This window comes from Arachis hypogaea, chromosome 5 (assembly GCF_003086295.3).
Source record: "Arachis hypogaea cultivar Tifrunner chromosome 5, arahy.Tifrunner.gnm2.J5K5, whole genome shotgun sequence".
Taxonomy (NCBI): domain Eukaryota; kingdom Viridiplantae; phylum Streptophyta; class Magnoliopsida; order Fabales; family Fabaceae; genus Arachis; species Arachis hypogaea.
The window spans coordinates 90,643,270-90,662,379 of NC_092040.1; the positions used below are offsets into that span (position 1 = coordinate 90,643,270).

Sequence of the window (19,110 nt, forward strand, 5' to 3'; positions counted from 1 at the left end):
TTTAATTTTCATTGTATACCGTACCTATACTTTCCTTTATATTTAAGGTGCATTATTTGTAAAATATTTTTATATTTCTAAAAATTTGAACTGAAATGTTAATTGCATCTTATAACTTATACATAAATTAAAGTACAAAACTAGTGCATTACTGTATTTTTACACCATATTTCAGTTTGACAAATGTCACGTCAAGTATTAATTGGTGAAGATAATACATTTTAAAAAGAAAAGATGTTTTTAATTAATTTGAGTTAGTTGAATAATTAATTCACTTATCTTATTTTATACATATAATAACTTATTGATCATAATAAACTCTTAAATGAAATTTAAATCTGCAACGATTAATGGCTCCGGCATTATTATTACACTAAACATTCATAAAGATTGTTTGGTAAATATTGGAGTCTGATCTTTTGCTTCACACAGGTTGGAACCAAACTTTGTATGGAACATTGCTAAGAGCTAAACGCTTATTACCAAATTGGTCGACATATATCCCTATGTCACTACACTTATAGTAACAATCTTTGCACACACTTGGACAATAAACTAGCTTATAACCATTCTCATACTTCCTAATCTTGAACCAATTAGCAACAGTTTTTCTACCAGGGTTTCCGATAACGCCGTCGATGGTCAAAAACCTCTGTCCGGTCGAGTTATCACGGCTGCCAACATTCCACACTGTGGACTGAGGACACATCGAATCGCCGTATGCGAAGTTAATGTTGAGATCTGTGTTGACACGAACAACGCCTTTCTTAGAGTTAACTGGGGTAAAGACCAATGGTAGGCCTTTGGAGTCATTGGCAAATATAACAGCAAGAGGACATGTGAATATACCTATGCTAGTGAAGGCAAGGCCACCTATTACATTCGGAGAAGCAGGGACAAAATGGTAATTTACACCGGCTCGAACGACCTTGCCGGATGTGTCAACCACTTGTTCCGGTGCACCACCGGCTGAACCTAACATTGGTTTTGTGATCAAGAAAATAAGAAGGAACAATAGTGCCATAAATGTTGTGTTCATGTTGTACCGAACTGTTGTAGTCAAAGAAGGTGTAAGAAGAGATTGAATTTATAGACAGGAATGGATCTACCTACGTTAACATATCTAGCTATCTATAATCTGTGGGTATGTAATTTATAAAAAGTAGTCTTAGATTTCAATTCATAGAATAAGATACAACTGGCCATGTGAAGGATTCAAAATTTCAAACTAAGCTTCGTACTATACTTGTGATGGTATTAATGAACAACATATTTTTCTATATTTTTTGGTCCTTTGACTTCATCATTTCGTATATCGTTTTGACATATTCTAAATTTCCACCTAAATCAAATTAAAGCAATTGGGAACAAATATATTTAGTGAGCATTATTTTATATTATCAATATATTGGAGATTATTATGTTATGAGTTTCATAGTATCAATATCAAAAAAAGAGTCCTACATTGGAAAATTAACTTACAAAAAATCTTGTAAAATTTGAATTTTCCAATCATATGAACTAGTTTTTGTGATAATAGTATTCTCATTACATTAGTGCTCTCGTTAAGAGTCAGTCAACTGAAAAGCGTTATTTATAAAAAAAGTTTTAACTAATAAAATTTATTTTGACTAATAAAAAATGGAGTAAAGTGTCATTGATGGCAACACTTAAAAAAAAATGTATGTTATGTTATAAATTTCGTGAGAATAATACTTAAAACAGAGTCTCTACACAAGGCCAACACCTAAAAGAGAATTTTATAAAATCTTTAACTGTCTCACCATATGAGTTATTTTTTTTTTAATGGTTCTCCAAAATCTCGTAGTTAATTACATTGTACCTCCTTCACCTTTACTAGCTACTTCAAGTCCTAATAGATCTGAGTCGTCCTCTTCAGCTTTGTGTATGTTTAGTATTCATCACTAATTCTTGAATTTTTGTTGCCAATGCTAAGCAGTGATTGTTCAATCTGAACTTTAATCTGCAATTTTTTTGTCATACAAAATGGTCGTAGTTGAGATCACCAAATCACTTCAAATATTAGATAGAATGATCAATGAAAACACTATTTTGACGGTATTGAGAAAGGATTCACTAAAATTAGAAAATTAGCTAGGGATATATAAAAAAAAAAAATAGAATTCATAGAATAAAAGAAGAAATGCAAGAAGCGGAAAAAGTATCATAAGACATTTCACAATTTTCATATTCACTCCCCTGTTACAACTTTTAATACTCGTGTTTATATTACTTCTAGTTTTGTACGAACACTTAGTTGCTAATTAATTAAGTGGCGGAGTAGACAACATGCTTTTATTCTCTATATAGTTGTAACACTACTATATATAAAGTTAGTATTCAAGTTCACATTATAATAAAATAATTTATTTAATCATCATAAAATCAAATACAAGAATAAAAGACTTTGTTTACAAACCCCTTCAAAATAAAAAGGATATGAGATTCCAGCAGGTTGCTTCCCAATAATATAAGATCACTAATTTATTGTATCTCATCACATCAACAAATTCAACTAAGAAAACTCAGGTAGAGTTAACGTAGTTTAAATGAAGTTAATAGATGAGAGTTAATTATTAAATAATTTATTAGATTTAATTAAATTATTATTTAACAATTTTTAATTATTAATTTTACATGAAATTAACTGTCTCTGAAATTTCAACAAATTTATTCACAAATTGAAACCCGTAATTAATTAATTATTAAGCTGATGGCTGGAACCGAATTTTGTATGGCTGATCGGTGAGAGCTACACGGCGGTTTCCATTGCTATCCACAAACACACCAACATTCTTGCAAAGTGGCTTGCAAAAATCACACACCGTGGGACAAAACACAAGCTTGTAATCATCATCATACTTCTCAATCTTAAACCAATTGCTAATTGTATCTTTGCCGGGGTTTCCTATAACACCACCGGTTGTAACAAACCATTGTCCACTTGAAGAATCAAAGTCATCAAGCTTCCACACCGTTGACTCGGTACAAATTGTTGTCAAGTTGGTCTTTATGTTCAGATCGGTGGAAACCCTAATAACGCCTTTCTTAGGGTTAACCGGTGTAAATATCACTGCTTGACCTCGAAAACCTTCCACCACAACAACATTTAGAGGACAAGTCTCGTTTGCTGACCGTGCTACGAGAACAAAGCCGCTACCAACCACACATGGTCCTCGACCGTCGCATGGAGTCGTAGGAACCGGTCGGATGTAATATTCTATGCCGGTTCGAACTTTTTTGCCTTCTGTATCAACTACTTGTTCAGGTGAAGGACCGGCTTCACCTAACAAAAATTGAGTACAGAAAACAAAAAGAATGATCAATAATAAAATTATTGATTTCATTATTAAGTTATAAATTTATATGTATACAATTTTGATGTATGATTATGTAGAGTTGAGTTGATGTGGGAGCTTATATAGGAGGCTGGATGGCCAATAATATGTATATGAGTTGATAACCTCAACCTATGGATTTGTATAACCATGAATTTAGAAAGAAATTCAAGTCAACAATCTTGGCCAAACTCAACAAAGTTTATCTTGTTAAACTATATTATCATCAATTTATGTATATCAGATTCTACACCTCTAAACTATGTCAGCATTATTATTTTTATTTAGTAGTTTTTGGCTAATATTTTTTTATTATTAAATATTTTTTCATTTTATATCTCCAATATCTTTCCTACTCGAACTCAAGACTTTCTAATTACATTGAAGTTTTTAATTCATCTCCCCTTTGCGATTGAAACGAGCACGTTATAGCTTGTCTCAAGTCATTAGTTTCTTTTGTCCTTTTATTTTGGTGAGATCTGCACATATATACGACATCTGTTTTTGTTCTAAAAATTAAAGATTACTCTAGATACTTTGTTTACATACGTTTTGGATAGATAATGAAAATGATTTAAAAATAAAAACACTATATTATACTAACGGAAGAATTTTAAATATATTAAAAATATCGGTGTTTCAATTATTTTAACCGTTAATCTAAATTATAAAAAATATATATAATATATATTAATTAAAATCAACGATTAAAATAATTAAAATAATGTATTCTTCGATACACTTAAAATTTTTTCTACTATAAACCAATGTTCTGAAAATCGGTTCGAACCGACCGGTCGAACCGGTCAAACCGTAAACCGGACCAAAAAACGATTCGGTCAATCAGCATAACCGTAAAATTTGAAAACCGAAACTGAACCGGTGAACCGGTCGGTCGAACCGAACCGTGATCCGGCCGGTTTTTTGGCTGTCAACAAAACGCTGCCGTTTCCAAGGTTCTGAAACCCTAAAAGGCTAAATCAATTACCAAATCCCTAATTCCCTTCTCAGTTCTCATTCATCGAGCTTCAGTGAAGCTGCTTCAGAGGTGAGAACGCCTCAGTGCCTCACTCTCACACGGGTCGAGCCACCGCCGTCGAGCCACCACAGTCGAGCCACCGCAGCAGCCGTCGAGAACTGAGAACGCCTCACTCTCACACGGGTCTAGCCACGGCCGTCGAGTCACCGCCGTCGAGCCACCGCAGCAGCCGTCAAGAACTGAGAACGCCTCACTCTCACCGTCGAGAACTGAGAACGCCTCACTCTCACCGTCGTCCCTTTGCTGTCTCCCACTCTCCTTATTGCATGTTCTGTTGAAGCCTTGAAGGTGCCTTCGAGCTTCCAGAGTTCCAGGTAATATTTTTTTTAGTTATGGTTGTTTGATTCCTGATGAGTTTGATTGAGTATTTCTTTGAATCTTTGATTTTGTGAAGCTCTGTGACAGTCACATGATGAACACCGAAACTGTAAACTTTGAAACTCTGTCTCCCTATTTTATTTTTCTTTGAACTGTGTAGTGTGAAACTCTGTGAACTGATTCAACTGATCCTGCTAAACTGAACTGTGAACTTTGGTTAATAATTGTTGTTTACTGATTACTGAAACTGAACTGATTGATTGTTGAAGGCTTGAAGCTGATTGCTTGAAGGGCGAAGCATGATTAATTGTTGATAGATTTTTTTTTCTTGTCTCTGTTTTCAGGAAATCATTCAGCTATCCTTTTTCTTTCAACCTGATGGCCCAGTGATTGGAAATGGCTCCTTTAAATCGTCATTCTTATTTCCAGGGTATGAATGAGTTTCTATTCCTTCATAACTATCTACATTTGTATGTTTTCTTTTGTTGTCATGTTGATTTTTGTTTATTGATAGTATAAAAGAAGGATTTTATCTGGGTCCACCACCGAAAGATAAGCTTCCCAAGGTATATTCTCCTTTGTTAAACTTTTGGATATTGCCACTGATAATATATAATCCTGTTTGTAATATTTGTGCAGAATTCTACACAAGGTTCTGTATTGTTAGGGGCAATTTTGTATGAAAAACTGTCATTTTCAGAGAGGGAGAATAAAAATCCAGAAAAGTACCCTGCATCATATCAACTAATAATACACAAGGTTCTGTATTGTTAGTGATTAAATGTTTGTTCTAAACCCTGCTGCTGCTGTTTTTTAATTGATGAGTATGCTATTTTTGAATTTTGTTGTTAGATTTATTGATTTCAGAGTTTAGGGTGATTCATGAAATTGAGAATTGGATTGTTGATACTTCTCTATATGTATACTTGTTCTATGTCTTGGTGCTGAGTCTCACAAATATTCTCAATTACTTACAGCTATGATTTCCTTCTTGAATGAGATTTTATTTTTCCAAAAGAAATCATAGAAAATTAGGGTTGTGGATTTTTTAATTGAGTGATGAGTGTAAAGTTGAAGATGATGATGACAAAAGTGCTTGGAAACATATATTTTAAGAGTGTTTTAAAAATTTTTGAGTTTATAAATTGATAAGAATATAGTTTTGGTATGTTTATTTATATTTTATTTATTATTTTATTATAAAACGGTTTTTTCAATTCAACCACAGTCAAACCGATTAAATCTATAAACCAATAAACCAGTAATTAAAACGGTTTGATGACCGGTTCGATTTTCAGAACCTTGCTATAAACATTTGAAGGTCACAATCAAACGAACTGGTGTCATTGCATGCCATCAACATCATCACACATGTACTATATGTATTTTACGAGTATAGTTTCTTTAATTTGTCCCTACAATGGGAACACGTTAACTTTTTCTTCTTCGGCTAATTGCTCGAATTTTCATGTGGATAAGGATGTGTAGAAAGTTTTGGATTTTCAAAGGCAGTGACGTAAAGTAATTACTAACCATGAGCATCCCCATCATATCGTATACTTATGATATTCTGGTCAATTAATTAATCCAACCATATCTGGACATTATTCATGATTGACTTCAATTATCTCACTGCCAAAGTGCCAATATTAAAGTGCGCATGGATTTTAGTGAACCGAAAAGATGAACCATATATATCATCGTCTGGCTGCTACGTACTATATAGCCTTTACTACCTTTAATTTTGTCCACTCAACAAATGTCTATTTTTGACTTTATTTAATAATAAATATATGAATGTTTATGCTAGTTAAATGAAAGAACGAGAAAATAAATTAAAAAAAAGAAAGTATGAGAAATTTAAAAGTTGTTAAAGATAATTTTGTACAAACAATTTCATTTTTTCAAAAACCAATTTTTTTAAATTATTTCCTTAATCTGTATATGTTTATGTATGATTCTGATTAAATACTTATTCAGTTATTTAGGACCAAAAGGATGCATAAATAAACCATGTATAAAGTTATGTATGTAATATAGTTAAATCAGAGCATCTAGCTACTACATGATACTTTAGTATATTGATTGGAAAGAAAAAGGACATGATACTTTAGTATATTGATTGGAAAGAAAAAGGACATGATGACAACGCAAAAGGACAAATTTTATTTTAACATGGTCTTATTTTTTTCAGATTACAAATTAAAACTCATATGTAATTATCTTTTGTTGTAAAATTAATAATAAAAAATTATTATATAATAATTAATTATCTAATAATTTTTTATTATTAATTTCACATAAAAATAAATTACACACGAGTCTTCACCCACTTATTTAGTAGTATGTATCATGTGAATAAAGCTAACACTGAACAAACTTTATTAAATACTGTCCCGAGATTGGAGGTTTAATTTAGGAAGATTTCTGGAACCGAATTTTGTATGGTTGATCAGAGATACCAACAAGAACGTTCCCATTACTATCTTGAACCACACCAATGTTCCCACAAGCTGGCCTACAAGTATTGCAAACCGTAGGGCAGAATTGAAGGCTGTAATCATTACCATCCTTCAAAATCTTGAACCAATTACTAATTGTGTTCTTTCCAGGGTTTCCTATAACACCACCAGTGCTCACAATCCTTTTTCCGGTTGAGCCATCACTTTGTAGCCTCCACACCGTGGACTCGGCACAATTCGTCTTGACATCAAATCTGACGTTCAAGTCAGTAGAGGTTGTAATGACACCGTCCTTGTTAGGGCTAACCGGTGTGAATTTCACCGGTTGGCCGTTGCCCCCTACGACCACAACATTGAGGGGGCAGGTCTTGTTTGGTGTTGTTGATGCAAGGGCAAAGCCAGTGCCACATCCCGGCCGGCGACAAATGGCTGGGATTGTTGTGACCGGCCGGATAAAATAGTCCGCGCCGGCCCGGACATTATTGCCACTTGTGTCCTTCACTGGCTCACTTATTGGGCCACCAGGGTTGGTTTGAGCTTCACCAAGTAAGGGTTGGGTGCATAAAGCAAAAAGAAGAGCAAAGGAAAGGAGTGTTCTCATCATGGTTAAAATATAAATGTTAAGATGTATATGTAAATCTTGGTTGAATGGAAGTCATATATATAGAGCATTGAATTAGTGACTTGTGCCGATCTCAAAATCAATCTTTATGTATGAAAGAAAAAGAAAAAGTTTCAAGTCAATTATTATGGCCAAATCAATAGTGTCTAGTTTCCTTGTTAAGTTTTACTACTACATCAATTTTCCAAGTCATGTCGGTAATTGATTCGGCACTTGAGCCAGCAAAGAATACAAACTTGTATCATTGCTACTCTATATCGATATTCAGTTGGGAAAGTCTTTTGTAAAGTTTGTTTTGTACACCCCAATTGAAATTAGGCAACTACTCCCATGAAGATGGCAAAAACATCTTCTCATGATGATCCTTGTTCAAAAAGTGTAACTTATTTATTTAGCAACATTTTAAATAAAAGTAACACTTTTACTTCAAATCAAATCAAGCCCTACAATCTATCATCCAATGGTCAAAATGATGTATCTTCACATGATGATAATCATTAAATCTTCATTGGAGTAGCCACCTTGAAATTAAGGGGATGAGAGACCCTTATCTCTGCCAACTCACTAACCGAATCATGACTCAGTTAATCGAAAAAGGATATAAAATTAATGGATAGTGCTAGGGAGCTAATGACCTAAGCATACAATGTGTACAATGGGCTAAATCTTTGGTCTATGAATAAAATGAACATCCCAAAAGCACAACCTAATAGGACAATGTAACAATAATGGTCATATCTTTAATACTTCCTAAACCTCCATTGTACACATTGTACACTTAGGCCATTGGTTCCCTATACTTTTTCAAAATTAATGTGGTATAATTTTTCGAATCTCACATATTAAATTAGTGTAGTTAAAATTTCAGAGATCTTTTTAATACTCACGGCCGATGTTAAAGATCATTTTAAGGTTTAACTCGCGTAATCTACTTATTTGTATCTAACCTTCATTTTTATCGTGGCAATATATAGTTTTGCGATGTGATATATTGTGCATCTTTTTAATATATGATGGCAACATTTCTGATTTCACATATTCTCATTTTCATATGTACACATTTGCACCCACCAGCGGCTGCCAGGCCTCAACATTTACAAAATGACATGACATAAAAAGTCCTCGGCAAGTATTAGGGGCAAAATGGCCATTACAATGGCATGTAAGCTGTGATAAACAAAATACTTTATACATAATTACAATTTCCAAGAGACACCAAGGCATCGCATATTTTCAATTATCAATGATATCTTGCTCATATAGAATGCTTCTTTGACCATATAATATCTTCCACACTGGCTGGGAGTTTATGTTATTGAACAAATTTCCATCTTTGATATGTGATTTTGCATCATTGAGCTTTGGTTGAAATATGAAGAATAAGCTAACCTTCTCAGGAAGGAGATTCTTGCTCTGCTGTGGACAATTTGAAATCAAAGAGCAGCATGGTAGTGTCAGTTCATATTCTTCAACAAGTCCAGACAAACTTATCCAAACATCAAATCCTCAAATCAAATAATGAACTAAGATTATATTCATATATTCAAACAATTTTCTGTGCAAATTCCAGAAAAGCATTCTCTTCTTTGTGGGCAGAGATATAATCTACAAGCAATTCCATGGTGGTGGCATCTGCTGCAAAACCTTTGTCTTTCATAATCTGAAGATATTTTATTGACCTTGGCACATCATTTCTACGCAGTAATCCTTGGACGAAGACATTATATGTGCAGCTATCTGGCAAGCAGCCATCCTCTTCCATATTCATCAGTAACTCTTCAGCATCAACCACAAGTCCTTCCCTACATAGACCTTGGATCATTATTGCATAAGTATATAGATCAGGTTTCAAGCCTTTTGCTGGAAGACAAGAGAAGAGTTCACATGCATCATTTAGTTTTCTAGTATTGCACATCCCATCGAGCACCACGTTGTAAATTACAATATTAAGATCCAAATTATTTGTCTCCATATCTCTAAATAATGATATTGCGTCAGAAAACAAATGGCATTTGAATAGGCCATCCAATATAGTGGCACAGCTCTGTAGATTAGGATGTTGACCAAACTTGTGCATTGTAAAAAACAATTCTTTAGCAGCTAACGGTTTCCCCGCTCTGCAAAATCCATAGATAAGAGTATTCCAAGTCACAACATTCAGATTTAAACCTTTATTGATCATTTCATCCAAGAGATAAATAGCCTTATCAATCCTTTTGATCTTGCACCATCCATGGATTAATGTAGTATAAGTGTTGTCATCTGGTAGGCATCCCTTGTGAACCATCAAATCAAATACTTTCATGGCCTCCTCCATTTGATTTTGGCAACAATAACCAGCAATCATTGAGTTATAGGTGACAACGTTAGGCTCCTCTCCCATTCGAACCATTTGACCAAGTATGGCTCTAACACTTGAAATCTTTCCCTCTTTACAAAGAGCATCCACCAAAATATTGAAAGTATATTTATCGGGCATGATTCCCTTTTGTTTCCTCTCGCTCAGTAAAGACGCAGCCTCTTGCCATCTGCTGAAAGTACAGAGTCCTTGAATCAAGCGATTGTAAGTGATCGTAGAGGGTTGTATACCTTTCGTTGTCATTTCCGAGAATAGACTCAAAGCCTCAGATACCATCCCATCCTTGCAAAGACTATCCAGAATTGCGTTATAACCTGCAACATCAACACTTGGTTTGCAGTTTCTTGTTTCTGTCTTCCTTAGAATCATAATGGCAGCAGGGGTTTTGCCAATTTTGCACAAACCATTTATGATTGCTCCAAAAGAGTGGTTGTCGGGTTGATATCCCATGTTATCCATGTGGTCAACAAACCAAATAGCATAATCCACATTGCCTTCAATACAAAGACCATTAACAATGGTGTTCAATGTGACCACATTGGGCTCCAAGCCAATTTTGAACATCATCCCCACCACGGAGAAGGCAAAGGGTGTGTGATTCAAACGGCACAGACAATTGACGACAATATTGAGAGTAAAAATGTCCGATTTGAATCCTAAGGAGAACACATGTTTGATTGAAGAAATGGCAGCTATGTAATGCTTCATCTTAACAATAGAGCTAAACAAGAAGTTAAAGTCATTCACGCATGGCAAAGGGTTCATGGAAAGCATTTTGTGAAACAAATGCAGAGCAGAATCAAGGTTCTGGAGATTCCTAATAGAATCTACGAGATAGGGTCTGTCCTTAAGGGCATGAATATGAGTGGAATAAGAGGGAGTAATGGGAAAACGGAAGGATTTGGGACTAGAAAGAATACCTAATTGAGTATACTGCGGAAAGAAACGCAGAGAAGCTCTTGTTGAAGAACGCAACATCATTGATGGAATTCAATTGAAAACTTGTTTCTTTCGGTAGTAAATTTAATTTTATAATGAAACTCAAATCTACTAAAATTACCAGAGAACCACAAATCGGCCACATTTCTCCGCCCAAAACTGCCATCACAAAATCTGAAGTGCCATCGTCGTAGCACCGCAGAAGCTCCCTCTCTCTTGGTGAAGGCAGAGTGTAGGAGATGGGTGACGAAGTGCCGTGGAGCAAATGGAGCAGGGTGAAGTGTTGACGAGGCCGAGAAGAGGAAGGGAAGCTGAAGACGCAGGAACAGCAAGCGAAGCCGAAGGGAGGCGGCGGCGAAGGGTACAGCTCAGCCGGCGAATGGCGAAGGGCGACGCAGGAACAGCAGGGACAGCAGGCGAAGACGAAGTATATCTAGTCGACGGGGACAGCGGAGGAGGCGAAAGGAGACGGTGTAACGGCGGCAGAGGGTTGGAGTGGACAGGTGGCGCAGGTGGAAGAAAATGTGGTCAGGGTTTAAGGGAGTGTTCTGCAGAATCAAGATGAAGAATTTGGGGTTTTCGGGTGGGGGTTTTTATTTTTTTGTATTGTACTACAAGTGGTGTTTTTTAATTAGGTAGAAACTTAGTGTATTTTAATTTTGTATAAATACTATAAATTTGAGTGTTAGATTAAATCTGAAGCTCAAATTTATATTCTAACATTGAAAATTTGTTTAAATAATAAAGTTGGATTTTGATTTGAATTTTCTGAATTTTATTTTTGTTTTTTATTCGAAATTAATTTTCGATTTTTTATTTCACCCAAATCTGATTCTCATTTTTTTATTTTTATTCTTTAATTTTTAATTTTTTATTCTCACTTAAATCTGAGTTTTGATTTATAATTTTTAATTAAAAAAATTATCTTTATATTTATAAAAAATATATCAATTTTTTATAATTATTTATAACACACTTTTTCAATCCACAACAAAAAAAAAAATAGCCTTTCGAGTGATTTGGCATTTGGGAATATTTTTGATATTTTAGAGTCTTGTTAGAAAAAAAATAAAATAAAAACGAGTGGTATTGGAATAAAATTGTCATTTCAAAGGCAGACGAAGCCGTCATGTGTTTTTTGGATTTAGATCCTCTAAAGTTTGAATTTCATTTTAAAGAGTAAAGTGAGATCTTCTACCTTTGAATATTTTCTCTTTTATATTTATTTTTGGTCCCACCTATAAAATCAATGGTGAGAGATCACACTTTATTATCTAAAGTGAAATTCAAACTTTGGATCCAAATCCTATTCTTTGACTTCTTTCTGATTACACCTCCTCATCCTGGTAATGTGAGGATTCTATCCCAAAAAAATAATAATAACATGAATGATTTGGTGGTCCTCACTTGTTTTTTCATCAACTGTGGTAAAAACTTAAATGAACGGAACGGCAGGTTATGCTTTGTCAATTATAATTAAATTTTTTTTTGTAATTAATGGTATATGAGCTACAGCATAATAGAATTTGTTATTTGGATAAAAATTTGTGTTGAATCCTAAATTTTATCCGCACATAAAATGGAATTTCATAATTTTCAATTAATTAAACACATAATTGTTTCCCTTCATCAACATCAATGTCATCATCTTCTTCACTCTAATCTTAATTCTATTAATGTTCAACTATACATCTTCTAAGTTTCATATACTATTACAAGCTTTTTTTTTTTATCAAATTTAAAGCGTATATCTTATCTCTCAATCTCCAAATTTTCTGATTTGCATAATCATGACCTTTTACGTTCTTTCTCCAATTTTTACTGCAATGCTTCCTGATCACAGAAAAATACCTGTTGCAGACATTGAGCAAATAAATATATTGAAGAAGGATGGATTAGGCACTGCACATATTTTTGCAGCACTCTCATGGTTATAAGATATGAGGTTGATAGGTTTCACTCGATAAAAAATTTATTTTGGTGTGATGAAATAAGCCAAATGGATTATCAATTGTTTAGTGATGTATTGGCTTTTGACGCAACTTACAAAAAGAACAAATATCATTGTCTGCTTTGTTATTTTTTCGGGTGTTAATAACCATAACCGCACAGTTGTCTTTGTGGCCACTTTTGTGTGTGATGAGTGGCAGCAAACATATGTTTGGTTATTAAAAAGTTTACTAGAAGCAATTAAGGGAGGTTCATTTTCTTAGTGCTTTATATCAGAATGTTTGGATCTTATATTATTCTTTATATAATAATAAGGATATTCAAATTTATGCACTAGTAATGTTATGTAAGTTAGTTGGTAACTCAATTCTTTTAACTTCAATTCATTCATTAGTTATACTATGCAGGTTAGTTAGTGATAGATCATACAAAGACAACAATTGACCCTTTTAAATTCATTATTCTAAGTTGTCTATTGTTTTGTGATTATATTTCCATTTTGAAGTATTTCTTTTCACGAGTATGAGATACAAGAGACTTGCAAGAGCCATTCAATTTTTTTAATTCATCTCAATTTTTGAGAAATTGGGATGAGTTAATTATTTTATCACACATTAGAGTCTATAAAAATAGAAGAAAATAATATAAAATGGTCCTTTGTTATCCTTTATCATAATCTCTGTGACCATTTCTATAACATGTTTCTTTTTATGTTAATAACATAGTGTTTTAAACTATGTGTTCTTATTTTATTGTTTTTTACTCATGAAACAGTTGGAACACAACTTGCTTCTTAGCGGTGGACTTGGTTACTAGTCTCTTCAATCAGTTAAAGAATGAGATTCTTAAAGATGCAATTGAGTGGGAGAATCACCAGGTGGTAGCATGAAGGACCAATACCTAAGCATTTTTTTATTGGCATATGTAGTCCGTATTATGTAGTTTGCTTTAATTATAAACTAATTTTATTTTCAAGCTTTAATTATCATCTAATTTTATTTTAGTTGTGTCAGTTTGGATATTATGAGTGTACTTACAAAGATTTTAACTTTAATTATTATCTATATTATGGATGAATCACTTATTTATCTTTTTCTTTTATTTTATAGCAATCAAAATATTGGTCGGTCAACATTCATTATCCTTAGGAGTTCTTTCATAAAAATGTTATAAAATACATGCTTTTAATTTTGTAGTTTTATTATATGAAATTTCTCTAAATTTATATCTATATTCACTAATTAAAAGACTTGTATTTGAAGTCATGACACTATTTATTTTTAGAGTTTATGAACATACTTTTACAAAATTAAACATGTATTGATTGCTAACTATTTATGTTACTCAGTGACACAATCATATAATTATAAAAGTACTGAGTATTAATTCATGCACAATAGTAAATAACATGACATTACATCACAATTCAAGAGTATTAGCAACATGAAATTGTGGCCTTAAGTTGGACATAAAATCAAAGATACTAATTATTGAGTCTTAATTGGCTGCGTAACAATGTCAATTACACATAATTATGAAATTAAATTAAATAACATAACATAATTAATCAAGCTCTAATTGATGGTCCTTTATCTTGAGACTCATAACTAGTAGAAAAAATGGATATTATCTATATTGGTGATCCAAAATCCAAACTGTGCAACTGGAAAAGATAATAAAGAAAAATATTTTAGAAACATAAATCTAAATCACAAAGAACAATGTAACAGTTTTAAATCAGATCTTATATAACTTCAGTGTTAATAATCTATATTATAGCATTAAGAAAAAGATAATATTTATTTAAATTGATTTATTTATATTAGAAGGAAGCTCATTTAAGCTTTACATATTATGCAATTCAAAAGAATTATATCAAAGTCCTTCAATTTGTCTTTTAATACAATGAATGATAAGTATTATGAGCGAAATTTACTTCATCAACTCACTAAAAATTCAGAATTATTTACCTTAAAAAAATGCATTAATTAATGTAAAGTATTTCAGCGAAGCTGATAATTATATACACAAGAAGATTTGAAGCCAACCCCTCCTCAAAGATTTGTATAAGTTCAAAAAACAATTGAAGATATATATATGCATAATGTATTCTTAGTTAGATTTTACGATAAAGGGGAGCTAATTTTTAATTTGCAGCATAATAAGTAACACACAATCTTTACCTTTTTCAACACATTATTGTAGAAACATAAGCTATAGTAGTTACTTTAAAATTAAAACCAGTTTCAGTTGAAGTCACAATTACAAATAGAATAATCAATAAAAATCATAAATTAAATATGAAGTGATAAAATGGAAAATGTAAAGAACAGGGTTATATTATCTCATAAAGGTGAAGCTTTTCTGGTTTACTGCTAAGTCATGGAGACAGAGGAGTTTACTAGATTTGGTCCATCACTGTAATGTAGAAAAAATATTTTCTCGTCCACCGCATCAAAAACTACAAAATTGAAAAATTTTGTGCCAAAATCGAACAGGGACAATTCAAATAATGGAAACGGGTAGTGCAAAAGAGAGTATTTCTAGAACAATCGATGAGTCAACAATACTCATCGCCACCATCGTCCCCATACAGGTGACTGTCTTCCATCGATGCTATGCACCCAACAAGAATACAGTTTCGACAGTTCTCTCCTCATCTAAAGTCGTTAATAATTTAACATTGCTTGCAGTAGATAAATAATAATCTAATTAAATAAGTAAATAATGCTAGAAATAATCTTAATTTAGGCTAGGTATTTGATGACATGATGCAAGAAATTTATCAAAATTAATCCTAAGAGTATGATTTAGGGTTTTAGATTGATAAAAAAACTTACCTCATTAGACATTGGAATTCGGATTGCTTCCTCTAAGTAAAGAGATTGAGAGATAAGATATACGCCGTAAATTTGATAAAGAAATAAGCTTGTAACAATGCAAAATATGAAATTTAGGAGATGTGTAGTTGAACATCAACAGAATTAAGATTAGAGTGAAAAAGATGATGACATTGATGTTGATGAAGAGAGACAATTGTATGTTTAATTAGTTGAAAATTATGAAATTCAATTTTGTGTAGGTGAAATTTAGGATTCAACAAAATTTTTTATCGAAATAACAAATTCTATTAGACTGTAGTTCATATACCATTAATTGCAAAAAAAAAATTAATTATAATTGACAAAATATAACCTACTGTTAAATCAAATTTAATAATGATTTAACTGTTTATTTAAATTTTCACCACAGTTAGTGAAAAAATAAGTAAGGACCACCAAATTATTCACTGGATAAAAAGCAGTATTTTTTTTTTTGGTGACTTCATAAAAGCAGTGTTTAATTCAAAGAATTTAATTTCAAAATTTTTAAAATTTAATTTTAAACAATAAAAATATTCACATTTTCGATATATTACAATATAAATAAAGCGGAGCGAAAATTCTAGATGGTTTTAGAATATTGATGGTGTGTCAAAAAATGTCATCACATGATTCACATCCACTAAAAACCTTATGGAACCTTTGGGACTAGCAATTAATTATATAGTCATGTATCAATTTTCTTAAAAATCATATCCCCTATCAAAACCACGCAGCAAAGTCATTATTCATTATCCCTTTATTCTCTTCTCATATTGACTTATTCAAATTGTTAACAGCTGGAGTGCTTGCACTAAGCTACTGTAAATTAGGTTTCTAATTAATCAAGTTTATTCGCACTTTAATGATAACAACATGACATGAACGGCAATTTTATTCCAGCATGAGATGCATTTCACTAATTATTAGATGACTTATTTACTATTCCATCTCTTGTGTATATATCATCAACAAATCCAAGCCAACACTGAACAATATAATATCAGTGTCACAAAGTTACAAACTATATAGTAAAAACAAAGAAATACACATGCAAATACTTTATTTATTTGTCATATCATTATTAATTAATTGGAGCTTTAATTTGACCGATTTAAGAAGATACTGGCTGGAACCGAACTTTGTATGGTTGATCAGTGATAGCAACAAGCGAACTCCCATTACTATCTTGAAACACACCAATGTTCCCACAAACTGGCTTGCAAGTTTCACAAACCTTAGGACAGAAATAGAAGTTGTAATCATTATCATCCTTCTGAATCTGGAACCAATTGTTAACTGTGTTTTTTCCAGGGTTTCCAATAACACCACCAGTTGTCACAATCCTTTGTCCACTTGAAGCATCACTCACTAACTTCCACACCGTGGATTCAGAGCAATTCGACTTAACGTCGAATTTGATGTTCAAATCGGAGTTAGTGTAGATTTCCCTATTTGCTTTAGGGTTAACCGGTGTGAATGTTACTGCCTGACCTGTCCCACGTTCGGCCACAACGTTAAGAGGACAGGTTTTGTTTGGTGTTGTTGATTGAAGGGCTAAGCCGGCGCCAACTGTACATGGCAGCCAGCGACATATGATGGATGGTCTGATGGAGACGGGCCGGATATAATAGTCCTTGCCGGCCTGGAGAGTATTGTTATCTGTGTCAATCACTAGTTCCATGATTGGCCCTCCTTGAGCTTCACCGAGAAATGGATGAGTGCACAAAGCAAAGAGAAGAGCAAAAAGAAACACTAGTGACGTCATTTTGGTTGATCTGATGGTAAATGATGTGTATGTAAATCTTGGTTGATGGAAAGCACATATTTATACAACGAACAAGAAAGGAATTCTTTCCATTTTTTTTAATAATTTGTTAAAGTGTGATTATTATTTAATATTTTTTTATATATTTTTTTATCTCACTTGAAAAGTGTAAGAAAAGAGAAATCACAATTTATTAAATAATTAAAAAATTGAGAGAATCTATTTTTTTTTATACGAGAGTTTATGATATTAAATTTATGACAAGTACGAATTTTAAATTTCAATATAATTTATATCAAAGTATTAATAAATATTCTAAAATATTATTTATAAACCTAAAAATGGAAATATTTAATTAAAATTTTAATAAATTTAGGGGGTTTTTTAATGACTTTTGAATACAAACTAAATTTAAATGGCTTCTAATTTTTTATAATTAAAAAAAGTTCTTAAAATATTTGTTAAGAAAATTCATATAGCAACGTATATAATTATGCATGGATATGTCTTTTGGAGGCTCTTTCTACTGCTACATTTCGTTTTAGGAAGGGCATTTTGCATATGGATAACTATTTACAATATTTTTTAGGTCAGAAATCGGTTTTACATTGCATTTGGGATTGTCCAAAAGCCCAGTTAGTTCGGCAAGTTTTAGGAATCTCCTATCAACCAGTGAATTTGATGAATTGGTACTTACATAATAGCAAACAGCGCCCCTTTAGATTCTTTTCTCTTCTCTGGTGGATTTGGCTTTCAAGGAATAACAAGATCTTTCATCCTCACGAGCATTAGACCTCCGGAATATTTTTGAGTTGCAACGATTGTCTATCCCCTTCACCATTAGTGGCTTTTGGATTCTCCCCTCAGTGGATACCTTTAAGATTAATTGTGATGCTAGCTATCCCGCTAATGGTGCTCGAGTTGATTTTGTTTGTATTAGCAGAGATTGGAAGGGAAGGTGGCAACGAGGTTGTTTGGGAACAATTGAGGGTCGTAACATTTTGCAAGGAGAGATGTTTGCTATTTGGAGAGACTTTCTTTTAGCATGGAATTCGGGCAAAGAGACATTATATGTGAGACAGACTGTGTGAAGGCTTTTACTATTGTCAATAATTTACAAAATTACTCTGGTTTTATTGATTCTTTAGTGTTAAAAATCAAAGATATCATGTCTTGGAAATAGTGTGCTGATCTCCGGTTAATCTTGAGAGATGCAAACACAGTAGCAGACATCATGATAAAGACTACAATGAAAACTGTTTCTCCTTAAATGAAACTTTCGTTGCCTTAAAAGAAGTTTAAAAGTAATATATTCAATAAGAATACCTTTTCTAAGCAATTTTTTTATTTATTTTTATTTATTTTTATTGTTATTTATTTTCTTTCAAGCCACAAAAAATATAATTATGCAAGGAGGGAAAAGAAAATAAATT

General features: G+C 32.7%; 5 protein-coding genes and 1 long non-coding RNA gene across 6 annotated transcripts; 1 reads left to right on the top strand and 5 right to left on the bottom strand.

Annotated features, from left to right (window-relative positions):
• Window positions 1–326: 326 nt before the first annotated feature.
• On the bottom strand, window positions 327–1,075 carry LOC112801847 (miraculin). The gene has a single exon (XM_025844792.3). It carries the CDS (start codon window positions 1,037–1,039, stop codon window positions 425–427), a length of 615 nt encoding a protein of 204 aa, XP_025700577.1. The 5' UTR covers window positions 1,040–1,075; the 3' UTR covers window positions 327–424.
• Window positions 1,076–2,366: 1,291 nt separating this feature from the next.
• LOC112801848 (kunitz trypsin inhibitor 5) lies at window positions 2,367–3,633 on the bottom strand. The gene has a single exon (XM_025844793.3). The coding sequence runs from the start codon at window positions 3,366–3,368 to the stop codon at window positions 2,727–2,729; it is 642 nt and encodes a 213-aa protein (XP_025700578.1). The 5' UTR covers window positions 3,369–3,633; the 3' UTR covers window positions 2,367–2,726.
• Window positions 3,634–4,338: 705 nt separating this feature from the next.
• LOC112799751 (uncharacterized) lies at window positions 4,339–5,690 on the top strand. Its single transcript, XR_003201203.3, has 4 exons — window positions 4,339–4,712; window positions 5,061–5,146; window positions 5,231–5,282; window positions 5,356–5,690. It is a non-coding gene; the product is annotated as an uncharacterized lncRNA (long non-coding RNA).
• Window positions 5,691–6,856: 1,166 nt separating this feature from the next.
• LOC112801849 (miraculin) lies at window positions 6,857–8,111 on the bottom strand. The gene is made up of 2 exons (XM_072237433.1): window positions 7,017–8,111; window positions 6,857–6,959 (listed from the first exon to the last, which is right to left on the bottom strand). The coding sequence occupies exon 1, from the start codon at window positions 7,780–7,782 to the stop codon at window positions 7,132–7,134; it is 651 nt and encodes a 216-aa protein (XP_072093534.1). The 5' UTR covers window positions 7,783–8,111; the 3' UTR covers window positions 6,857–6,959; window positions 7,017–7,131.
• A 681-nt stretch (window positions 8,112–8,792) lies between these two features.
• LOC112801850 (uncharacterized) lies at window positions 8,793–11,729 on the bottom strand. The gene has a single exon (XM_025844795.3). The coding sequence runs from the start codon at window positions 11,138–11,140 to the stop codon at window positions 9,344–9,346; it is 1,797 nt and encodes a 598-aa protein (XP_025700580.1). The 5' UTR covers window positions 11,141–11,729; the 3' UTR covers window positions 8,793–9,343.
• Window positions 11,730–17,023: 5,294 nt separating this feature from the next.
• On the bottom strand, window positions 17,024–17,677 carry LOC112801851 (miraculin). Its single transcript, XM_025844796.2, has one exon. It carries the CDS (start codon window positions 17,675–17,677, stop codon window positions 17,024–17,026), a length of 654 nt encoding a protein of 217 aa, XP_025700581.1.
• Window positions 17,678–19,110: the final 1,433 nt, after the last annotated feature.

Bases quoted from the DNA above. Each gene is read 5' to 3' on its own strand.
- LOC112801847 (XM_025844792.3), bottom strand. From the start codon at position 1,039: ATGAACACAACATTTATGGCACTATTGTTCCTTCTTATTTTCTTGATC.
- LOC112801848 (XM_025844793.3), bottom strand. From the start codon at position 3,368: ATGAAATCAATAATTTTATTATTGATCATTCTTTTTGTTTTCTGTACT.
- LOC112801850 (XM_025844795.3), bottom strand. From the start codon at position 11,140: ATGATGTTGCGTTCTTCAACAAGAGCTTCTCTGCGTTTCTTTCCGCAG.
- LOC112801849 (XM_072237433.1), bottom strand. From the start codon at position 7,782: ATGATGAGAACACTCCTTTCCTTTGCTCTTCTTTTTGCTTTATGCACC.
- LOC112801851 (XM_025844796.2), bottom strand. From the start codon at position 17,677: ATGACGTCACTAGTGTTTCTTTTTGCTCTTCTCTTTGCTTTGTGCACT.